General features: G+C 46.5%; 1 protein-coding gene and 1 long non-coding RNA gene across 2 annotated transcripts in view; one reads left to right on the top strand and one right to left on the bottom strand.

The window, feature by feature from the left end:
• The first annotated feature begins 1,095 nt into the window (after positions 1-1,095).
• Positions 1,096-21,219, top strand: LOC108499370. The gene is made up of 3 exons (XR_001875520.1): positions 1,096-1,173; positions 6,936-6,939; positions 21,208-21,219. It is a non-coding gene; the product is annotated as an uncharacterized LOC108499370 (long non-coding RNA).
• Positions 5,856-22,448, bottom strand: part of LOC108499369 (interleukin-13 receptor subunit alpha-2-like) — a 20,971-nt gene continuing 4,378 nt past the window's right edge. The window contains exons 2-10 of the mRNA XM_017819124.1: positions 17,844-17,993; positions 14,298-14,449; positions 12,076-12,229; positions 11,437-11,557; positions 9,865-10,049; positions 8,638-8,795; positions 7,682-7,826; positions 7,106-7,208; positions 5,856-6,205 (exon numbers count right to left, since the gene is read on the bottom strand). Of these exons, the coding sequence (XP_017674613.1) occupies positions 6,163-6,205; positions 7,106-7,208; positions 7,682-7,826; positions 8,638-8,795; positions 9,865-10,049; positions 11,437-11,557; positions 12,076-12,229; positions 14,298-14,449; positions 17,844-17,993 (1,211 nt within the window). The 3' untranslated portion in view covers positions 5,856-6,162. The remainder of the gene's footprint in view (positions 6,206-7,105; positions 7,209-7,681; positions 7,827-8,637; positions 8,796-9,864; positions 10,050-11,436; positions 11,558-12,075; positions 12,230-14,297; positions 14,450-17,843; positions 17,994-22,448) is intronic.

Below are 22,448 nucleotides of genomic sequence, written 5' to 3'. Positions count from 1 at the left end.
GCATGTAGTGGTGACACAGGTCCAGTAACTCTGGTTGCTCTGGGGTGATGACAGCAAGAGAATTATGCAGCCAATGGATGATAAATTATTGTGGAAAATCGAGACTGTGGAGCAATTACATCCCTCATGAATGTCGTCTTATGTTCTGCTTCCCAAAAAGCCAAAAGATCTCTTAGCAGATAAATGCAATTTCCCCAGAAGTGTCCTGGGATGACAGCTGCTGCTTTGTGACTTGAGTGGGTACCAACACTTGGGGGCTAGGTGACCTGAAAAATGAATCGTGTAGCACCACACAGAAGCATGTTAAATCCACTGTTCTGAACTTCCCTGTGCTTGAATTGTATAAATTGGAGAAATTAATTTTTAATTAAAATGCAACCAAATTATCCAATTTATACTAGTGTAAACTAGTGCCTCTTAGACCACTGCATGGTTGCATTTGTTAAAACTTAGAGCAGCTTTATGTCTGTGTGTGCTGCTGATGTCCCTGTCTCTCCTGCAGAAGGACCAGTGGATGCCAGTGACAGATGCTCATCAAAGACACTGAAGCTTTTAATCAGGGTCCTTTTCCCTGACTGGCAGCTAGAACAGCTCTTCTGTGACATTTTGGGGAGGAAGACTTCAGTGCCCCTCCTTTTGGGCCTGCACTTCCTGAAGATCATGACACTGCTGAAAGCAACAGGTAAGTGCAAATGCCCAGCAGAGATCTCAGCTGTGCTGGAGGTTCCTTCCCTACAGGCACATGTCCCAAAATGTCTTCAGAGAGGATCCATGGATTGCAGTGTCTCACCCATGAAGCCATGGCAAGGTTTCGTCCCCTCACCTAAGTACTCCTCCCCCTTCTTTTTGCAGCTCAGCCACACGGCTGGCACACAGGTGGGCTGACCCCCAAGTGACCATTTTTTCTCTTGCACCTTCTCTAGGTGTTGCTGAAGAGAAAACTGCCTGCATCCTCCCCCAGTGTGTCCTGTGGTGGCAGTCAGCAAAGTGCTGGGATGAGTTAGTCCCCCTGTGCCCCACCGAGGGTGACGCAGCACACTGTGCTCAGCAAATGGTGGTTTTTCCCAGAACTTTACTCCTGGAGGGTAAATTAATGTGATTACCTGTTGCTCTGTAGTTAGTTGGCATTTCTGCTTTAAAAAAATAGGTGGGAGTGTGTGCTGGGCCTGAGCAGTAGCCCTGGTGACAGGCACAGTGTGGGGACACAAGTCAAGGCAGGGGCAGAGAGAGCCCTGTTAATGAGGAGCAGAAAGCTTGGCTTGTTCCTTCCAGCAGCTAAAGAGGGGCAAAGTAAGCTCTGCATCAGGATAACAGGGAGTGCTTGTTCTGGATAAGGAGGGACAAGTTATTTAGGCCAGAGGTAAACACTGGTATACAGAGAGGGTAGAAATAAGGTAGGAATTAAAAGCATGTTTCTAACGAGCGGGGTATTCCAGGTTTGGGACTGCACTTCCTGCTGAGGCAGCAGTAACAGCAACTGAAAAGCTTATTGAGGGCTCAGGTGTTGCATTCACACAGGAATTTATGCTCTAGAGGTACAGCAGGAGGGCCCAGCTCAGCCCTTTTTTGTCCTCAGCCTCCCATTTGGCAGAGCTCAGGCATCTGCACAGCAGGACCTGCCCAGTGACACATCCCAGTGTGGGAGGAAAAAAAACATCTGGAAGCAAGAACACTATTTTTAGGTTATGGTCCTTCCATAAGTCCTGGCAAAGCCATGAAAAATGACAACACAATTTTGGAGGAAGGCAGGCGAGGCCATGTCAAGTCAGTGCATCTCCCACGAACAGGACAACGTGAAGCCGAGGGATCGTGAAGGCTGTGTGTTCCCAGCCCCCAGTTGTATGAAGCAATATTTCACTTGCATTCGTGGAAGCATCCAGAATCAACCAGCTTGGTCAGTCCAAGCCTGACTGCATGCAGTCCTGTAAGTATGTTTTATTTACCTGCAACAGCATTTTCCTGTGCTCTGGAGAACCACAGTGTTGAGGAAATGCCCTTGCTGGGGCTGCCATTATCTGATGTTGTTGAGAAAACACTGGTGAGCAGCTTTCAGGACTGAGCCTGCTTTGTGCTTGCACTGTCTTATGTTTTTAATGCTTTTCTTTGTTGCTATAGCTGGAAACTTCATGCTCTTGCTTCAGTAAAATAAATTGTGCTGTTGGCCTTTTAAGCTCTCTGTTGTTAAAAGTGGACTCTCCTGAACCTGGCAGGCAACAGAGTTATTGTTTTCTTAGCATGAGCGTTTCTAAATAAATTGGCATGAGGGGCACAAACTTCTGGGCAGCCATGATCAATTTGAGAGTCCCAAAGGCTGGGACATATTTCCAGTTCAACAGTTAACAGCTGGAACATCATCATTTAAAAGGCAAGGACTATTCTCGTGGGCTTCATGTATCAAGTGGGGACCTCTTGGTGGCACAGCCCCTATCCCAGGCTCCCTGGGCAGCCTTGGCTCTGCAGTGAGACACTGTGAGGGTGCAGGAGCTGGTGCCAGAGTGAGGCAGGGACACCCAGCAGGGCCTCCAGTTTGAGCTGGTGTGATATTTCTGGGGGTGCTCAGTGGCATGAGCGTGGGGGGAGAGGCAGGGGCTGGTTTTGGTTGGCACATGCCCTGGTTGACACAGCTCTGGTCAGAGCAGCAGCGCTGGGCCATGGTCAGGGTGCCACGAGGCACAAGGTGATGTTACCTGGCAATCAGCCCAGAGCTGGATGATGGAACAAAGGTGTGACACTTCTCCACTTAGCAACACAAAAGGAACAAGACTCCTCTTTCTGGCGGTGACAGAGCCATTATCCCCTCTGTTTTACTTTCGTGCACTAAGCGCTGAGTTCTGGCGGCACCGATGCTGCACCTGCTTTCCTCCTCCTCCTCTGCGTCCAAGCACAGATGCTGACACCCAGTGGCCATGGAGCTCCAGGCGCCTGTAGGAGACGGGAAATTTCAGCAGGGAGCAGAGATGCCTCAGCCAGTGAGATACAACTTCCACCTTTTGATTTCCTCGAGCGCAAGAGGAGTAAAGAGTTCCTGAGGGATCACAGGATGGGTAAGGTTGGAAGGGAACGCTGGAGCTCATCTAGTCCAACCTCCCTGCTCAAGCGGGGTCCCCAAGCACACATTACCCAGGATTGTGCCAGATGGATTTGCATATCTCCAGAGGAGACTCCACAACCTCTCTGAGCAGCCTGTTCCAGAGCTCTGCCACCCTCATAGTGAAGAAGTTTCTCCTCACGTTCAGATGGAACTTCCTGTGTTCCTGTGCTCTTGTAAAGCAAGATGCCAGCCTTGCTTTGTCTTTCAGCCATTGGCAGGTTCTAGTGGTTGAAACACTTTTATTCAGAGGCCACCCAAAAAAAAGGACAAAAAATATGAGGATGGATATGAGGAAACAGATGATAAACTAGTTTTCAAATTATTCTCTTACTGTCATCTTGAAAATATACCTTAGTGAGAGAAGGAGGGTGATTTTTGAGTTGAGAGACCTTGGCATTCATCTTCCCCATTTTTCTACTTCCCAAAAGCAGTTAGACTATGACAGACTAAATTGATTTTGCATTTCCCTCCAGCATGCACAGCATTGTGTTTTCATATGTTTGACAAGTATTGACATTCTCTGGGGATAAAAAAGCTCCATAGGAAAAGTTGTTTTTATTCTTCAGCAAATGGCTCTAAGACTTTATCAGTCAAAGACAGGCCCTAAACTCAAGGGTATGCAAAGACAAAGGCATGCCCCACCAGACATGTGGAGCTCTGACAGTGACAAAATGTGGAATCCAGACATGCGCTGGGAACAATAAGAGCAGAGCATGTCAAAAGAGGGATTTTAAAAGTGCTTTACAAAAAATATTAATTATGGACTAAAGCAAATGAACTAAAACACTGTAATGAGACTGCTGTGTGAGAGAAATACATAATCAGTGTTAATGCTACAAACACAGGGAGGAAAAACCCGTCCTACTGAAATTCTAGTGAGGTTCAGGACGTTAGGAAGACTGTTGGACACCTATTAGGATCAAATTTTGCAGATGCTGCAAACATGGCGCTGTGAGAAAATGAGTGGGGGTGTTTTACTGCTGCTGCAGTGAGGACCCTCTGCAGGGATGAGTTTGGGGAGCAGGGAGCCCTGCACCAGGGCCAAGCCCAGCTTTCCTTCCCTAAACACTCCAGTAAAGCTGCTGCGTACAGATACCATAAGCAGATGTACTTAATTTATCACTCTGTTACTAGGCAGGTTTCTAGGCAGCCTTCAGCCTAACTTTTATATTTTGTGGTTACTGAAATAGCTCTGATCTTCTCTGAGGTGAGTTCTAGCTGTGGAGGGACAACATCCATTCCTTTGCCATCTCTTGCTTGCATCTGTGAGATTTAATTCTTCCCTTCTTACTTATTTTTTGGGCAAAATTGGACTCGAAACTGTAACCCAGCTTAAACCCACGCAGCAGGTTGGGGCTGCTGCAGCATTTGTCCAACTCTAAATGCCTATGCCCAGCCTTGCCACCTGGTGAAGTAGGTGAGATCCCACCAGGTGTGCCCAGGACAACTGTGTGGAGCTGCCTGCCCTACTTTTCGTCTTGGGGACACTCACAGTGGTTTTAGTAGACATTTCAACCATTAAGAAGCTGGCAGAACATCAGAGGTTCTGAAAACCCATAACCCAAATTCTACCCCATTCTGGATGTGCCAAATTCCTCCTGAAAGTACCCAAACCCCTAGAATGGGCTTGGCTGAGCAATTCTCTTTGCAACTCTGGTCTTGCAGAGATCCAGGCTTGGTCCTACTGAGACTGTCCTGCCTGATGGCCCATGTCTCTGCAGGGAGGCTCACCCAGCCTGTCCTCCAGAGTGAGTCAAAGCCAAATATTTGCCCTGAGCTGGCCAGGGGTACAGAATTTTTTTTTTTAATTGGTTCTTTCCTTCTTTGGTTGCTCCCCAAATGACATTGGGCTGTTGCCCACTTAGCAGTGGCAGCAGCTGATAGGGATTGAATAATTTTGCAGTTGGATGTGTAAGGCAGCACTTGCTGTGATGTTTTGTGCCTGATTGGATTAGTGTGGCTCTTTACGTAGCTGATTGACGCAAACTTGATTTTCTCTCTGAGCTTCCACTGCTCATTAGAAATTCCCATTTTGAATAAATGCTTCTGCAAGAAAATATGTTTTCTGGGTTTTTCAGATGAAATGAGAGCACACAAAACCTCTGTGCTTGTCTTGGTAAGTTCTTCAACCAAAAATCCTGGAATGGGCTTGGAAAAGAGTATCTTACCTAGTGATGATTCTTTTTTTCTATCATCATCATATGGAATCATATCTATCATATAATATCTATCATATAATATCTATCATATAATATTTATCATATCATTCTATCATCACCATAAGGAATGTTTCCTTAAAAATCAGTCAGCAATTTCCTCAGCTGAATACACGGTGTTGAGAAACACCTTGGTTGCTTCATTGAATTCTGGTGAATGTCCACTTCCCAGAAGTCTCCACATTTCATTTGCTGGACTAACCCTCACTGTTCTGAAGCATCTGCCCTTTGCAGTAGCTGTGATCGTGCCTTTTTATAGCAGAAGTTCCTCTCAAGGCCTCCCCACTCCAGCTTTTCAGCAGATAAGGCATATCAGCTAATGAAATAAATAGCTGAAGTAGCTCACGTTCAGAATTTAGATGCTCTCAGCAGGGCTCACCCTATTTGGGACTAGGAAGATGTGGTGAGAGCAAGGTGGGGTGCAGTGGCTAGGTGCAGGTTTTGCATGCATATAGCATTGTGTGTGAGGTGCTGCCCTTCAGTGTGTGTGTCCTGGTGACAGATTTCTAAAGTCCTTACAGAAGAAAAAACCCAAACAAACCCACAGAACAACGTGTTATCTTTATTCATAGCAGTTTCTACTGCCTCCTTTCTCTCCCTTGCCGGGTTACCAGAAAGAGCTTGCTTCAGAGTCAGCTTAAAACTCTTCCAGTTTCCCTGCAGGGTCAGTTTAAAACTCCTCCAGTTTCCCTGGGTCCGTTAAGGGCTTGAATTGCAACAACCGGCTTCACAAATGGCAGCAGGTGGGGAAGACCCCTGAGGGCTGTGGAAAGCTCAGGGCTTCTCAGCTGCCCTTGGGATGATGTGCCAGGAGCAGCCCATCCAACACAAGTGGTACAGCAGTCCCAAGCACAGTTAACATCTCACAGACACCTCTGATGGTTTTCCTTCTGAGGACCTGAAATGGACACAGACTGTTATTCCCAGTACTGAGAGAGCTGAGGACACGCTACAGCATCCCTGTCAGACACTGTCCTATCCCAGTGGCAATGCTGGAAGCATTTGCTTTCCACAGATTTCTTAGTAACATCTACACTTTTTTCAAATTTCACACACCAAAACATTTGAAAGGAGGATGCAAAGCAAAGATTAAGGAGAGTGTGTCAGACTCGATGCATTTGACTGCCAAATAGGTGTTAGCTGATCTCTGAGGACCACACAGAAGTATTTCTATAGCCAGTTCTCCCTCATGAGTGATGCCTTAAAAGGTATGTTAGAAAAGCTACCCACTTGCTTACATTATATGGCCACGAGGAAAAGATAATAATCATCAGTCCCAGGGGATGAAGAAAGTATCCAGTACCAATACTTTGGATACAGGCAAATTCATCCACTGCATCTGCTTTCCCCATGCACCATCACTGATGTGAATGCAAACAACTGGGATGGGAGTGCATAGAGAATGAGGCTTTAGCCATTAAAATGGCACTTCTCTAACACAGCTAGTACAAATCTCTGCTCTTGAGTGGTTTGGGGCATGATAATGGCTTTATTTATGCTGCTGTGCATGCAAGTAACTGCTGCATTTAACAGAAGCAGTCGGGGCTCCTATGAGCAGTGTTTGAGTCTCTGCTGTGAGTTTATGGGTTGCTGTGGAGGCATTTCATATCAGAAACAGACACACTTAGGAAGGTTGTTTACTGAAAATAAACTATTATTCGGTGTCCAGTCTTACAGCATCTATTAATGTTTGTCCCTTAGACATTTAATATGTTGTTTCATTTATAACTGTAGCTATAAATAGTTCTAGACACCCACAAAAAAGCACATTGCTTGGAGAGGCTGCCTTGGTGCTTACCTTTTCTTGCACTGGCCAATCAACATAAATATTATGAGGCTACTTGACAAACTCAGAATGACTGGAATGAGGATAAATAGCTGCTTGTCCTCTTTTCTGGACACTGCAAAGATAAATGACAGCAAATAAGGAAATGCTAGAATGGATTATATTACCTCTTACAAAGCCTGGACTCAGATGCAAACTCACTGTGTCCACATTTGTTACCCTCTATGTTGATATTTATTTATTGATTTATTGATTACAGATATATGCCAGGTATATAGTACTGTATAGGGTAACATACTCCTTTAGGGTAATTATTTCCTGTGTATATATGTAGTTACCACTATGTGCCTCTTCCCTGGGGAAAGCTGCTGGAGCAGAAGCATTGATATTTTGAGGCTTGCCTGCCCAGTGCCCTGGAGATGCAAAGCTGTAGGAATGGCTGTGCTGGAGTAGGTTGAGGGTATAACTAAGCCAGCATCCCACCTCCAGTGCTGGACACCAGCAGATACCCAGGGCAGTCATCAGCACTTGGTCCCAAACAGGCTTTATAAAGGATGTAAAAGAAACACTTTACTTTGGGTTCCATACCAGAGAAACACTCCTGTGTCCATTCACTCCAAAAGCCCTGGTCAGCACAAAAAATATTTGTTCTGCCCCTGACACGAACACATGAAACGTGGCTTTGATTTGCTCTGGGGATTGTGCAAGCAGTCTCCATTTGGGTCAACACAGGCTGAGAAACAAAGCACAGAGAATTATAGTCAAGGAATTATGTGCCACCACCAGTAGCTCTCTGCCATGACTTGATGTTCCTGAACATACTGTCCAGGCTCTGCAAACCCTTGGATTATGTTTTGGCAGTTTTAAATAATTTCATAACAGTTTTGGACCGGCTAATGCCAACAAGATGATAATGAAGACAAATATATTGCAAACTCTTTCTGGGGATGCCATCATGTATGTTGCCATTTATGCCTGTTAATTTAGGAAATCTTTCTTTCAATTACCTAAGAAAACTCATATGTAGAATATGGCAATTAAAGAAAAAATGTCCCTCAGTTGTCCCGTATGATTAATTAGTCCTTTTCATTTTTGCTCTCCAGACTGCACCTGAATAATGCACAAGGAAAAAACCACCATGCATAAAAGGTATGTTCTGTCCCAGGCCACTTCTTCTGAGAAATTCAAATTATAGTTTTATTGGACCAAGCTGTGCCATCATAATCAAGGGAACAAACCACAACAGCCTTTAAATTTCCTTGATGACAGCTTTCTGAGATAACAGGCAGGAGATCCGAGAAAGTGCTCTCTGGGAGACTCCTGCTGGGATCTCTTCCTGCTAAAGCAAACGTTGCAGCTGGAGGTCAGGGGGTTAAGTGGGAACATGTGCAGTGGAGCAGCGGGTCATCGAGTTCCTCAGGCAGCACCAGCAGGGCAGTGAGGAGCTGACAACACGCTGCCTGCAGCCTGGTGCCTCCCCACTGCTGTCAGTAGGGCTCCCCCACCCCTGCCCCTCCCCGTGGCACGGTGTGTGTTGTCCCTACCGCCCAGGCAGCCTTGGCCTCCTCCAGATCTTCTGCCACCTCCACCTCGTACTCCAGGCACTGGGGCGGTGTTTGGCCGCCCGGGGGGCTCCACGCCACGAGCAGCTCCTCGGCTGCAGACACGGACACCACCAGCTGCCTCGGGGGGGAAGGCTTGGCTGGAAGGGGGGACAAAAAGAGAGAAGGTCAAGAGGTGCACTCAGACAGCTCCTGGTGGAAAGGCTTCAGTTAATCACCACCGCCCTCCGTCCCTTTTCCCCTGTTGATGGGATTTCTGAGCTCCCTTTGCTCTCAGCCAGGATGCTGGAGGAGCAGGATGTCACAGAGGCTGGAGGGTGTGTTATTTATTTTGACTTGGCACACAGGCTGGACAAGGTCCTTGTTCTGAGCTGCAGTGCAGGGGTTTTGAAACGCTGGGGTGTGAGCCCTGTGCTTGGCATGCCCCCCTCATGTTGCAGCCAGCCAGCCCTCCCTTGGCCTTGGCCCCTGCACTGACACACCACAGCAGTGTTAGCCTGACACTCTCTGAATCCCAGGAAAGACTGGTTTATGTCAAATGCCCAAAGCCACATATGAAGCACATGGCAGCACTAATTGATTTCAGAAATCCTGCTCATTAGCCCATGGCTTAGCTGGAGGACTAGCCCTTTATCTCTCTGGAATGTGGGTGAATGCATCAGCCCATAATAAAGACCAAGTACATGTAAGGTTTGCACATCATGTTGTGCTTTGCTTCCTTTCCCTCTCTCTGGTGGGTTTGAAATCCACCTCTGCTCTGACAGACCCCATCACACCTTGCACTCAGTTCCTCCCAGTCCTTAGCTTGGTTTGAACAGCAACACCTAAAGAGCTCCCCTGTGCTTGCAAAGAGCAGAGCAGTGGTTTCAATTCCATCAGGAGTAAACGAAGATATTTCTGTGATGGTGCTGCTAGAGCCAAAAACCCCATAGCTGCTCTGCCATCTGCCATTTATGTCCCAAGTAGTCCAGCTGCTGAACCCAGCACTTGAAGGGACCCTCTGACCCTCTGGGGTGTGCACTGAGTGGTGTTGCTCACCTGCAAACACTCCTGGACACTGAAGTCCCCCAGAGCCCCTTCTCTGAGGGAAAATCCACCCAGACACATTACAGCCACCCACCCACATCTGTTGGAGCCCCCTCACACAAGGTGTGAGCCTGGGGTGTGTGGTGGCTGTGTGGGTGCCCAGAGCCCTGCTGCTTTCATTACCCAGGTTGTGGAGGCGCAGGGTGCTGTACAGTGGCCGGAGCGGGGTGGCTGCTGCCGAACCATTGACACAAATGTTGAGATCCTGGTATTCTGCCTGGCTCAGGTTTCGCAGAGTGCAGCCCACGTTCATGCCGTGGTCCTGGATGTAGTGATCACACTGTGCTGCCTGGTCCAGCCCCTCGTACCTAGCAGTGTGTAGGAAAACAGAAAGTAACCAAAACAGGGGCCGCCTTCTTTTCTTTTTTTTTTTCTTTTTTTTTTTTTAAATCAGACCTAAGCCTCAAGCCCTGCTGTTTGCAGCCTGTATGAAGCACAGTGTCATACATCAGCCACCTGGACTCCTACTACAGGAAAAGTGTGGGGAGGAGAAAAAACCAAATTAACATGCACAAATGGTTGGTTTGTAGGGCGTGTCAATCTCTCCCCAAGCCCACTGCTGGAGCACAGGAGGCTTTACGAGGTGCCACACTGTGACTGGAGCCGGGGAAGGATTTGGCCCCTGCTCATGGAGACAGCCATCCTCCTGTAGGACCCCTTCTGCACCATCAGCCACTGACTCTGGTCAGAAGGGTCCCCTGCCAAGTCCAAATGCACTAGTAATATAAAAATTAGCTCACAGGGATCAAAGGATGCCATGGTTCCCACCCGATCTTGTTATACAATGGGTCCCAGATCCAAATGTCTGGTTTTGTTACAGCAATTAAATAAAGGTTGAGAGGTTTTGTGTTTGTTTTCCTTTTAGGCATGAATCATGAATTTCCGTGGTTCTTCTCAAGCAGACTTTTGCAGTTAGCAAAATGTTTTTAAGTCAGTGCTTCTGCTTTGAAGACTATTTCCAACATCGACATGGAAGCTCTTTTTAAAATGCAGCTATGCCTTTCTACACATAGCCCAATGACACGAAACCCAGACTAACTAGTCCTCTTTCCCATAGTATCATAGCAAATGAAGACCAAATACAGCATTCACTTTGTCCCAAACCACTAATTCTAGCTATGTTCCTCCTGCAGGACAGAATTTAGGCAGCAGTTTAAAAGAAACAGCTGAGAAACATGCATTTTTATTACCTTTCAGCAGCATGCTTGCCTGTATGAGATGTGCTATGAAAATATATTTGAAGACCAGAACTCTTAGTGGCCAAGAAGCCCCACTCTTTTTCTAGGGTTCACTGAAGCTTGGTAAGCTCATGCTGAATCCTGTCCTATAGAGATATGTGCACTGTGACCATGGGAAATGTGCAGCCAGAACAATCCAGGTGTGTTCAGCAAAGGGAAAGCACGAGTCTTTGTGGTGGACAACATGCAGAAAACACTCCATGGGGGTGAGTAAAAGGAAAGGAGGAAGTGACCTGGCAAAGGTCAGCATGAGCCTGATTTCAAGAAAGTAAGCATGGATTGAGTATATTCCCTTGCCAGAAGGCACGTGTTGCTTGGGACATTGTTTCAGCTCATCCTGGGTGGATTGGGCAATAGTATTGCCAGCCATAAAAAGCATATTTACTGTGGCATTTTAGTACCCTGAGAGCTTCACTGGATTGCTGCCTGGGTATTTTTCTAGTTTGCTGATACATACCAATAATATAACCCATAATGTGCTCCACGAGGAGCGAGGAGACCTGGCTGCCAAGTGCACTTGAGGTATTCCCAGTCATGATAGATGCAGTGGAAATTCTGGACCTGTGATTCCAGTTTTCCTGTTGAATGAGAAGGAAATAATGTACCAGTCGTTCAGCAATGTACCAGTCAGGCCGAGCAGAAGCACCATTTTATGCCTTTGAAAAATTGTGTGCTACAGTTGAAAGACAGAAAAGTAAATGAAAGGAAAAGATAGGAAAAGAAAGCAAATGAAAGGTAAAGAAAGGAAAAGAAAGCAAAAAAAAGGCCAGTCAGCGTTATTAGATAATTTTACTGCCAAGTGCTTATAAAGGCCATTTCATCCTAGAGCAGGAAGATGCTCAGCTGACCTTGTTATTCAGCAGTGGAGCTCTTGCAGGGCAACTGAGCAGAGCTGGGGTGCAGACAGCAGGAAATGATCCCCAGGTACCCAGTAACCTCAACCACAGCCATTGGAAGCAGAGATGCTCTGGTGTCTTATCCCTCAATAAGCCCTGCAATGTCTTTCCCATCCAGCAACCCTCAGGCCAGCATTGGTTCATGCAATAGGCTCATGCAAAGCACAAAACTGCACCAGGTATCACAGGCTGCTCCTAACCTTGCAGTGGGACCTGAAAGGTAGCAGAAATCCAGTCACTTTGCACCTCCACACCATTGGTACACCGTCCTTCGAGCAGAGTCTGCACCTTCACTTCAGCAGTCCTGCTGAGGTCAAATCCAACTCTGAATTTTAGCCTCCTAGTAAAAATAACCTGGTTGAAAGACAGACTTTTTAAGCACCTCTTCTGTTGCTAAATGGGCTGCAGAATTAGCTACCCTTGCTCTCACTGTAGCTGCAAATAGGCTCCTTTGTGTCCTCCAATGTCTCTTTACATTTCTGAGTTGCTTCACTCTCCCGGGGCTTCTCCAGCACTATTGTACCACCTGCTGTGCCCAGCCTTGCTGGCTTTCAATCCCTCCACCCGCAGGACACCAGCAATGACAAGAGGGAGCAGATTGTTTAAAGGGATCCCCAGCAGCAAGGAGCACTGGAGACAATCTGATGAGGACATCACTACTAATCCAGATAAAAAGCATTTGTTCATGACTTGAGATAATTAGAAACAGAAGGAACAATGTGTCTTGTAGTGGCTGGTTCCTGTGGAAAGCACAAACACACCTTACAAAGATGGACCAGCAGCCAGACACTGCACAGGCTCACCACCGAGTACCATGGGGCTTTGTCTTTTGGGGGATTTTTGAGCACCTCTTTTGAAGGTTATTCTATTTTTTTTTTCCTCAGCTTACTCCCCTTTACTTTATGCAAGGGAAACTAATTTGACAAGGGCAACAAATGATGGAAGTGTCACATTAGCCCAAGCAGGACAAAGTAACATGGGATCAAATGCATCCGTGTGCTGCAGCAGGAACTGTGATGGCACAGCCCAGCAGTCCCCAAGGGTAAGAACCTGTTGAACCAGGTTTCTAGCAGACATTGATGACATCTGCTTCTGCTGATGTCCAATGCATTTTTTTTCAGGCTAACTCTTCTTCATGACCTCATCTGGGGTCAAGGTTTTGGCAAGGTACCAGAGGTGATTTTTTTTTTCCAGTCTGTGGATCTGCCTTGTATAAGACACTTTCATAACTTGTGATTTTGGGAATTCTGATGAGCTTTTTGAAACTGCATTGTTTTTCTTTTACATCCCAGTTCCAATCATCCCAGAAGAATCTGCAGAGACTCACAGTGCTGCACATCTGGGAGTGTGAGGTGCATCATGACCGATGTCAGGTCAAAGAGCACCTTTCGCAACTGCAATCCATAACTGACACAGGATCTTCCACTTCTGCAGGCTCCCATGGGATATCTGGGCCAAAACCCTTTTCTGTGGTAGCCAAACACAGCCTGGCAGCCTTGGCTTTGCTGCCTTGGGCAGATGAAGCAGATGTTCATGCAGGATATGCAGAAACCATTCCAACAAGAAGCTGTGCTCCACAGCTCTGCTGAGCCCACTGACTGCTCCCCTCTCTGCCTGGTCTCTTGAGCTGGCAAGACCTCTAGCATTCCTGCTTTAGGATTGTGCAAAAAACCCCTCTTCCTTTCAGGATACCAACCTGGGTTTTGGGTTCTTGGGGCACATCCACATCCACATTTTTCATGTGTTCCTCAGTACCTTGTGCCAACCAAACAGCCTCCTGCTGGGTTTCTCCTCTCCCCACTCCATTTACCTTCCTAACCCTGCAGCAGCTTTCATCTTCTAAGCACTCCCCAAATATATTCCTACAACCCTTCCTGTGCTGTGCCTGTCTGCCATTGCCCTACTACACATCAACGTGAGAAGACTGACAATTTTATGGTAGAGCTCAGTTAGAGTCAACTGTATCTGAAAAACAAAGGTAAATGGTAATTGGAAACTCCCTTTTGGGTAAAGGGAATGTTAGAACATTAGGATAATTAATGAAACTTAACTTCTATTTATTCACCACTTTGCATCCCTAAGGATCTGTTGACACTGAGTTTTGATTCCAGCCCTGTAAGGATGTTTTAGAAAGTGTAATGTCTTTTACAATGAAGAATGATATTAGATGTTATTGGATTATTTTGGGCAGCAAACACCCCGCCCTCTGAGAGAAACAGCCCCTTCTCTGGATGCTGCTGCTGTTACATTTCAAAACACATTCCTGTTTGGCAAAAGGTTCAAACCACTGGAACAGCCTGGCTTTTTCATGGAAAGCTGGAACTGTTTTGGTACCACTCCTCCTTGAAAGGCAAACATAAATAAACCTGTGCAGGAACTGAAAGCAGAACAACAGGGTGCATTTAGGAGGATTAACTCTTACCTTCCAGTCCGTATCACCAGTGTTACGATATTCAAACTTGTATTTTACTGTGCATTCACTGGAGGTTTGTACATCGGGTGGAGGTTTCCACTCTATATCGAGAGGACCCAAAAGTCCAGGGTCGGTGATCTGAAGGTCTCGTGGGGGAGCTACTACGTTAAAAAAAAAAAGCAGAGGGTAAAACAGAGTGTCAGAGTAAAGAAAACAAACAAAAAAACACTTGTGGAGTTTGATGATATGACAAAATCAGCTGCTGGATGTGGAGGGAAGTGCTGCTGGTCCAGGTCCAGCCCTGGCTATTTAATAGCCTGTTCTCCACAAACCTGCACAAGCTCTGCCCCCAAAAACCAGTTTTTGCTGATGCTCTGAGAAAACAGTCAAGGATCATTGGAAAGGCCTACAGAATGCCACTTCTTTGACATTCTTTTCCAAGATGCTTTAAGCAAAGCAACTGTCCTTGGATGACCTTTCATGTCCTATATTTGCAGCCTTTAACTCATGATATTTACCAACTTTCAGGACAAGTATCTGCAAACATTGTGTTCAGCACATGCACCAACACAGGATGACAGATCCCAGCATGCTGTCAGAGGGATTTATATTCCTTAACTGTAACAGACACAAATCATCCATATTGCTTTAAATATTCCTTTCAAGTATATTAAAGATTAATGAAAAAAAAAGGCAAAAAAGCAGAAAGTTAAAATCATTCTTATTTTGGACATGTATCAGCTATGTAAAAATGTGCCTTTACAGTCAGTCTGGCTTTTACCAAGGTACTGTAAGGTGCTGCTATATGCTAATAAATCAGTGTGTATTACAGATGAATTCCATACTAGGGCAGGTCCAGCTCTGTGTGGAGCCGTCGTTCACATGACCAAAGCTGTTTGGCTACTCAGTTTTATTAGCTCAAACAAAGCCAAATTTTGTAACATCTAAGGTCATTTTTCTCCACTATCTAAAGGTAAGATTATCTATCTGGTTTCTACCTATCTGCTGCACTTTATTTCACAGTGATTTGGAGCCCATCTCTTGGCAGTGTCAGTCCAGCATTGCCACCACTTCTCTGTTTGAATCTGGCCTCCAGGTCACTGGCTCCTCTGACACCTTTTTCATGTCTTCATCAGGATTTACACCATTCTTTCATTTTATTTTTTTTCTATAAATCCACTGTGAAAGCAGACCCTGAGAATATTTTTCAGTGGAAGACGGTGACATAAATCAAACTTTAACGTGCTCCTTGGAAAGTTTGCAGGGTACATCGCTGGAGGGTTTGTTTCTTCTGTGGGAATTCTCCAAAATGAAACACACTCCAGGCAGCAGTTTTAAGATCCCACTTTTCCCAGCATGTAAAGCTCCATGGGAGATTTGTTATTACAGGAGATGTCAAAGTAGGAGATCATGGCAATGTATTTAGGACGATGCTGGAGCGGGGAACAATAGACTATAATGATTCACAGAAAAATTAGATTTTATGTATTTTTCTGTGTAACAAGGACTCTCCCTCCCATAGCTGTGAGTCCTGGGTTCCAAGGTGGGTAGTGGGCTTGCTCCAGCTCCAGTGGGGCACAGACCTGCACATGCAGCATCTTGTATTCATTTTCCTGCAGAGGAGAGGATCTGATATGGCTACACTGAGACAGGCACAGATTTCCCAGCGTGGGCAGAGGAGGGGCAACAGGGGCACGGGCAGCTCTGCCTATGCAAAGAGTGCTCAAGCTGGGCTCTTGATGAGCATGGGAGTGGGGGCAAGGTGAGGGCACCTCACCCACCTCCCAGGGCTTTGCAGACATGCAAAAGCACCAGAAGCAGCACTTGGGACAGCAAGTCTGTAGGAACAGTGCTCCAAGAGCTGCAGCTGCTAAAAATGAACAAGTGGCTCATCCAGAATGGCCATTTACAGCCAGACTGAGGAGGGAGTGGGACAAAGGCAAAGGGATGTTCCTCCCAGCAGCCAAACCAGGCTGAGAGCTGTGGGGGTCAACAGGAGGGAGAACTTCCACACCTGCTGGCAGGGCTGGGAGCTGGGCTCTCCTCCTGAGTGGATAAATTGCAGCAATGCAAACAAGGAAGCAAAAAGCTAGAAGCCTTTCTCATGAGTCTGGTGATGAGCTGTCAAGAGGGGATTAGATTGGTCAAAACTGGAATTTCTGACTGGAAATGATAATGCTCTGAAATTTATTTACTTCCTGATCTTGAGCAAAACAGCCATATTTTCCCTAAACAATTGCTATTGTAAACAGCAATTCTTGGAAAATAAATTTTGATTGGATTTCAGAGGGAACAGAAAAGCTTCTTTTTGGAATGTGACTTGCATTCTGGAATCTGATTGTTTTTTAAATGTCAGCACTGCCTCTTGCAGTTTCTCATTCTCACAATAATACACTACATTACCAGTCTCACTCACATCATTCAGACAGGACAGAGGACTAGAAACACTCTGTTTCATTATCCAGCCTTGAAGGAAAGCTGCTCCTGAATGTTTCTTGGAAAAAACAAATTAACAACTTGTCTCCCTGACTCTCAGTGGTGGTGACTCAGGTAGGGATGTGCTGGCAAGACAGTCAGCCCCCATGGCCACCCCTCCTTGGCTGCTGGGCACACTCCTGCCAGCATCACTGTCTTGGTGACACACCCCTGCTGATCCCCAGCTGCCTCCCACCACTTTGCTCCACGCCGTGCCATTGTCTGAGGTGGTGCAAGCAGCAGGAGGGTTTGCAATTTTCCTCCTGTTTTGCCAGTGGGAAAATTGCAGCCTGTCAGGTGCCCCCCATACGTCCCTGCTGTATGTCTGCAATTCTCTGTGCTGCTCACAGAGGCTGCAGGTGAGTCTCATGTCTTCAGAAACCCATTTTAAAGGCAGTGTGCTTTGCTCAGCGTGGCAGTGGCGTGTTTGCTGGCAGTTTCTGTCCATGCTGCCTGACAGGACAGGGAGTCTCTCAGTGGCCTCCTGGACAAGTTTTTTACCTCTGCATCTTGCACTGTGCGTGGCAGGGAGGGCCAGACTTGCTCACCATCCCTCTGGAGAAAGAAAGTTTTTGGGTGCAAAGCCCCAGCTAACAGAGGCCAAAAGACTTGGGGCTGGCAGGTGCAGTGCAGCAAAGAGGGCTTGAAGCAAAGGGTGCTTGAAGAGCCATTGCCATGGATGACAGCTTACATAGAAACACTTTTTAGAAGAAAGTATTATTCTCTAAGTATGATTAAGCCTTGTGTTTCTTACACCTAGCACAGTCTGTCCAGCTGGGACCAGGCTCAGGAGCTTTGATGTATCCGAGCAGTATTTATATTTGATATCTCTGTATCAAACAATATATTCACTGTGTACCAAAGGCAGTTTCTGTTCCTTTCAAATTCACTCAGAAAAATATCCACTAAACACATAAAATATGTTTAGACAATGGATTACAGGTTTATAAATCAGCCACTCACTAAAACACACACACATACACCCACGAGAAGCTTTGGCTGAAGGACTAACTTCGTAAAGAGCCCAAGTGAACGTGAAGCAGGGTTAGGCAGGGACACAAAGAGCACGCTGGGTTTTACCTGGGATGTGGGAGGAGGAGGAGGCCACCACGCAGCTCCACACCAGCATCACGGAGAGAGTGTAGAGCCTCTGGGGAGCCATCTGGAGGTAGGAGGTCCGGGGTTCCGCCGGAGCCGGAGGACTGGTCCTGCAGCACGTGTGCGAGGAGGCTGGAGAAACAAAGCGGAGTTCAAAGGCTTCAGCACATCCGCGGAACTCGGGTATTCCCTCTGCAGGCTGAGCACTGAAAACAAGCGCCTTTTCACTCGTTTACCAAGTCGGATTAATCATTTCCCAGGGGACTCTTATTTGCAACTTTTGCTGATGACAACACAGGGATGGCTTTGGCTTCATCTGACATAGTTTCTGGCTAGCTAAGCACATCCCTTTGTCAGCCTGTGCTTCAGTCACCGAGCTGCCTGCTGAGTGTCTTCTGCAGAAAGAGTGATTCAACTGAGAGACTGACCCCCTACGACAGGATGTGCCTTGGACCAATGACATGTTCATAAAAAAAGATCAAAGCCAGAATGACTGAGCCTGGCCTTATCCAATAAAGGGACATAACTTATGCAACTATCACCAGACTTTGTCTTTCCTGTAGGAATGATAGGAATGCTTGTGAGAATTCTTAGTTACCATAATAATTTTTGAAGGGGAGATGGGGACTGAGGGGGAGAGGAGCAGACTTTCCATGGAAGGGACTATTCCTTCCCTCAGATTTCATGCTGAAGGTGGTTAGGAATTACTGCCTGTGGATACTGCCAGCTCAGCACGCTTCCCTATGCCAGAAAGTATTGCATTACAGGTTTTTAGGCATGTGGTTTTTAATTTTTTTGCATATAGATACAGGTACAGGTATAGACAGATGGGGGGGAGTGAGAGAAATATATAGATACAGATATAGGTATATAGATAGCTATAGACATAGATATTAATCTTTCTGAAAGCTTGAGGCCACTGCTAGAGGTCCTCTTGTGTAAGAACTTGGCATCTGTGTGAGCAGGCACCACATCTCTGAGATCTATTGAGGTTACAAACTCACTTTACATTGACTCCACAACCTTGGCTAAGATAAGTGGACTCCCAGGTCATACTCTGGCACAGCTGCTTAGTCAGCACCTGCAACCACAGGGTGTCAATGTGGAAATGGGGCTCTGCTGAATGGCAGAACTTCCAGTCAGAGGGAACTTTAGAAATCTGAGGACTGGGGCCAACATTGAGAAAAGTGACTCACAGGAGCCAGAGGAGACAGGTTGTGCTGGCAAGTGTGTGTGTGTGTGTGTTTTAAATTAACCAGAAATTCTAGCTGGCAACACATGGTAGCAACTAAAAATACACAACAATTTTAACAGCTAATTGCAATTTAAATTAATATAAAATCCCCCAAATCCAGTACATAATTATAATTATTACATCACATAAGTATAAATGTTTTATCACATAAGTTACATAAGTTACAGCAATTATTACTACAGCAATTTTTCTGTTTCAGTGTGAAATGAGAATGTATGGAGAAGTTCCAGTCAGAAGAAATGACCAGAATTACATCTTAACATATCAAAACCAACATAAAACTTGTGTCAGTACAAACCTGGCTGTATGCATAAGTCTCTGTCTCAGAAGGGTCTCCAAATTCAGTCCAAGGACTCGGTGATGTGGAGCTTGCTGACAGAGCTGGGGAAAGGAGCAGCTGTAACCCAGAGCTGGTGAACAGCAGCATCCAAGGGCTGCGTGTGAATGTTGGTGGAGGAAGCTTTTTTTTAATTTCTAATAGAGTCACTTTGAATCTATTCATATGGTTTCACAAGGCAAGCCAAAATAAACAAAGGCTTTCACTGCAAGATTTAAAACCATCAAAGAGCTCTTACCTGGGCCTCCAAAGGCATGGGAGCCCATCTACCTCTGGAGTGCTGAGCTGCTCAGCAGCCTCATGGGTGCTCTGCTCAAAACTTTGTAATTCACAGACATTTTGAGGTTTTTTAAGGGCCTCTTCTGTTCTCCTCGGGGATCAGGTGCCTCACTGCAATGTTACTGCCCTTGCCACACAGTCAGAGGTTTTACTAAGCCGGCACCTGAAGGGTCACTGCTGGGCTTTATGAAGTGCTGGTGCCAGCTGTTGCTGCCCCTGTGCTGCTGTAGGTCAAAGATGTGCTTGAAATATTGAAATGATTCACTGAAATGAGAACCAAATGGCAGGAGGAGGGCGGGCTCTGTGCCCTGGTGACACACGGCGGGCCCGGCAGTGGAGCCACGGCCCCGCATCCCCCCGCGGCCCCACACGTCGCCTCAGCCCACAGGGCTCCAGCTGGGGGTCCCCAGGGCCAGCCCTGGTGTGACCCACCACCGTGCCTTCCCATGAGCTTCATGGCTCTGGAGCAAGTCCAGCCTCTCTGGCTCTCAGGGCTCTGCAGGAAATATAGAGAGTTATCCATCCCCTCGCCCCTCTCCTGTGGATTGGGCATATCACATGAGCCTTGTATGGCCATGCCTGTCACCATCTACTTCATCTCTCCTTTCCTGCATTGCCCTGCAGGAAACATGACCTTTTTCACACGTAATTTTTTTTCTTAAGCTAATTGCTGCTACACAGACCACCACCAATGCTCTGCAGACACAGCTGAAAGTGAAAGGGCCAAACTTTATACAAGACAAAGACAGGGAGCAACCTATGGCTAGGATTTGGAACAAGCATCTCGGAGAGGTATGGCAGCACAAGTGAAAACACAAGACATTATTGTGTAAGGGTAAGGGGGTTGTGAGTGAATTCTCCCTTCACTGAAATTGCATAGTGCTGGTTGTTTTTTTCCTTTTTGCTTTCTGAAAAGGATGGGGGGGAAAGTCCCTTGCTGCTGGTAAATGGCCCTGCTTTCAGAGTTTTGCAAGATTAGAATTTAACATTCATGTATTCTTGTTGTGTAAGCTATTTAAGCAGAAAAGGTCATCCTGGGCAGACCATTTGAAACAAATGGGAACCATTTGCCAGCAGGGTGAATGCCAGTTCCTGAGTGCAACAATTGGGTCAATTCCTGAGAAAATTGGGTTGGAAAAAATACTTAGTTGGGATTTGCAACAATAGGGCTCCACAATAGAACCATTGGTGCTGGAGCACCGGGAGGGACCAGTGAGTGCAGGTTGGTGCTGAACAGTGCCTGCTGTTCCAGCCTCCTCTGGCCACCCTCCTGTCCAAAACAACTCCCTTTGCAAACTACAGGTGCTTCTCTCTTCCTCTCCTTGTTCTGGTACCTGATGCTTGTGTTTCTCCCCCTGCCAGAGTGAGTGCAAACCTCAAGCTGGTCCTGGAGGAGCTCAGCTGAGGGCACACTGGAGAGGATCCACACCCCATTCCAGCAAAGTCCATGTGTGGGAGAGACATCAGTGGCTCAGGGCACACGTCTGCATAAAGGCCACATGCTCAGACCTTGGCTTGTACCGACCTTACCGACTGCAAGCTGTGGGACAGACAGGGACAAATCCCTGCACATGCTGGACCAGAGCCTTATGGCCTGGAGGTCAGGGCAGGAACAGGCAGGCAATTTGCAACCTACTGACAATTCTGTAAATGGGGTTCTGTTGCAAAAGACTCCATCATGAAGTGATGACAGGCTCATGGAAGAAGATGTAACTGAAACCAGACCAACCCTGGCTCACCAGCAAGCCCTGGGAGGGTGCCCTGGCAAAGCTCTGAGCTGTCCCCAAGTGCTGTGGCTGCTGGCATCACTGCTGGCTGGGCTCAGCCCCTCACTACTCTGCCCTCCTGTGCCCACCTTTCCTTGGAGCCCCACAGTATCAGCAGCAAGACACTTCTGTGCCCAGCAATGGGAAAAACCACAGGGATTGTTTCCTGTTTGTCTGCCTTCCCTGTTGCAACTGTATTTGGAAGTTGACTCCTCTGGTTTGCTCATGAATTAGATTTTTTGGGATTTGTCAGCTGGGTGACTGACTCCTGGAGTCATTATGTGCTCAGGAACATCTCACAGAAGCTTCCTCCTCCTCCAGGAGCCTGGTCAGGTCCCAGAGCCTCACAGCTGCTCTGCACTAAAGCCCAGGGAAAGCAAACTTGTAAAAGTGCCTCCAGGCTGAATAAGAAATTTCAAAGAGCAGAGAGGCCCCTGAGCTGGGTTCTTGGACTCTGACAGATATGCAGCTGCATGCAGAAATTAAAAAGTGCTTCTGCAAAAATCTGCTTCTGTTTGATGAAGTAAAGGAACAGCAGCATCATTGCTGAACCATTTCATTGCAAATGGCAAAGTGGTTGGCAAAGATCATTAATGGAGCAAAATGTAAAAAATGGGCCAAATCTCTTTTGGTTAAAATATGTTTGATATATTCATCCTATTTGTGCTACATTGGTTCTGTCAAGCAATCCATTGTCATCCTAGATTAAAATACGGGGATGTGATAGTTCAGAATAAAAGCTTTCAACTTTGCAATGCAGGTCTATGTTTAGAAGCAGCTTTCTATTTGAGCGAAATAAAAACTAAAAGGCTCCAGCTATGAACAGACCATTTGGTATCGAATAGCACGAGTCATTTGATCCAAAGGGATGGTTTTGAAATTGCCAGTGGCATGGAAAATCGATGGCTTGTAAAAGCCTCTTAACTGCCTCATGTTTCAGGGAAGCCAGT

Source organism: Lepidothrix coronata, unplaced genomic scaffold (assembly GCF_001604755.1).
Source record: "Lepidothrix coronata isolate B3197 unplaced genomic scaffold, Lepidothrix_coronata-1.0 Scaffold73, whole genome shotgun sequence".
Lineage (NCBI taxonomy): Eukaryota > Metazoa > Chordata > Aves > Passeriformes > Pipridae > Lepidothrix > Lepidothrix coronata.
Note: the sequence above shows the minus strand (reverse complement) of the source record. Positions and strands in the feature narration are given on the sequence as shown.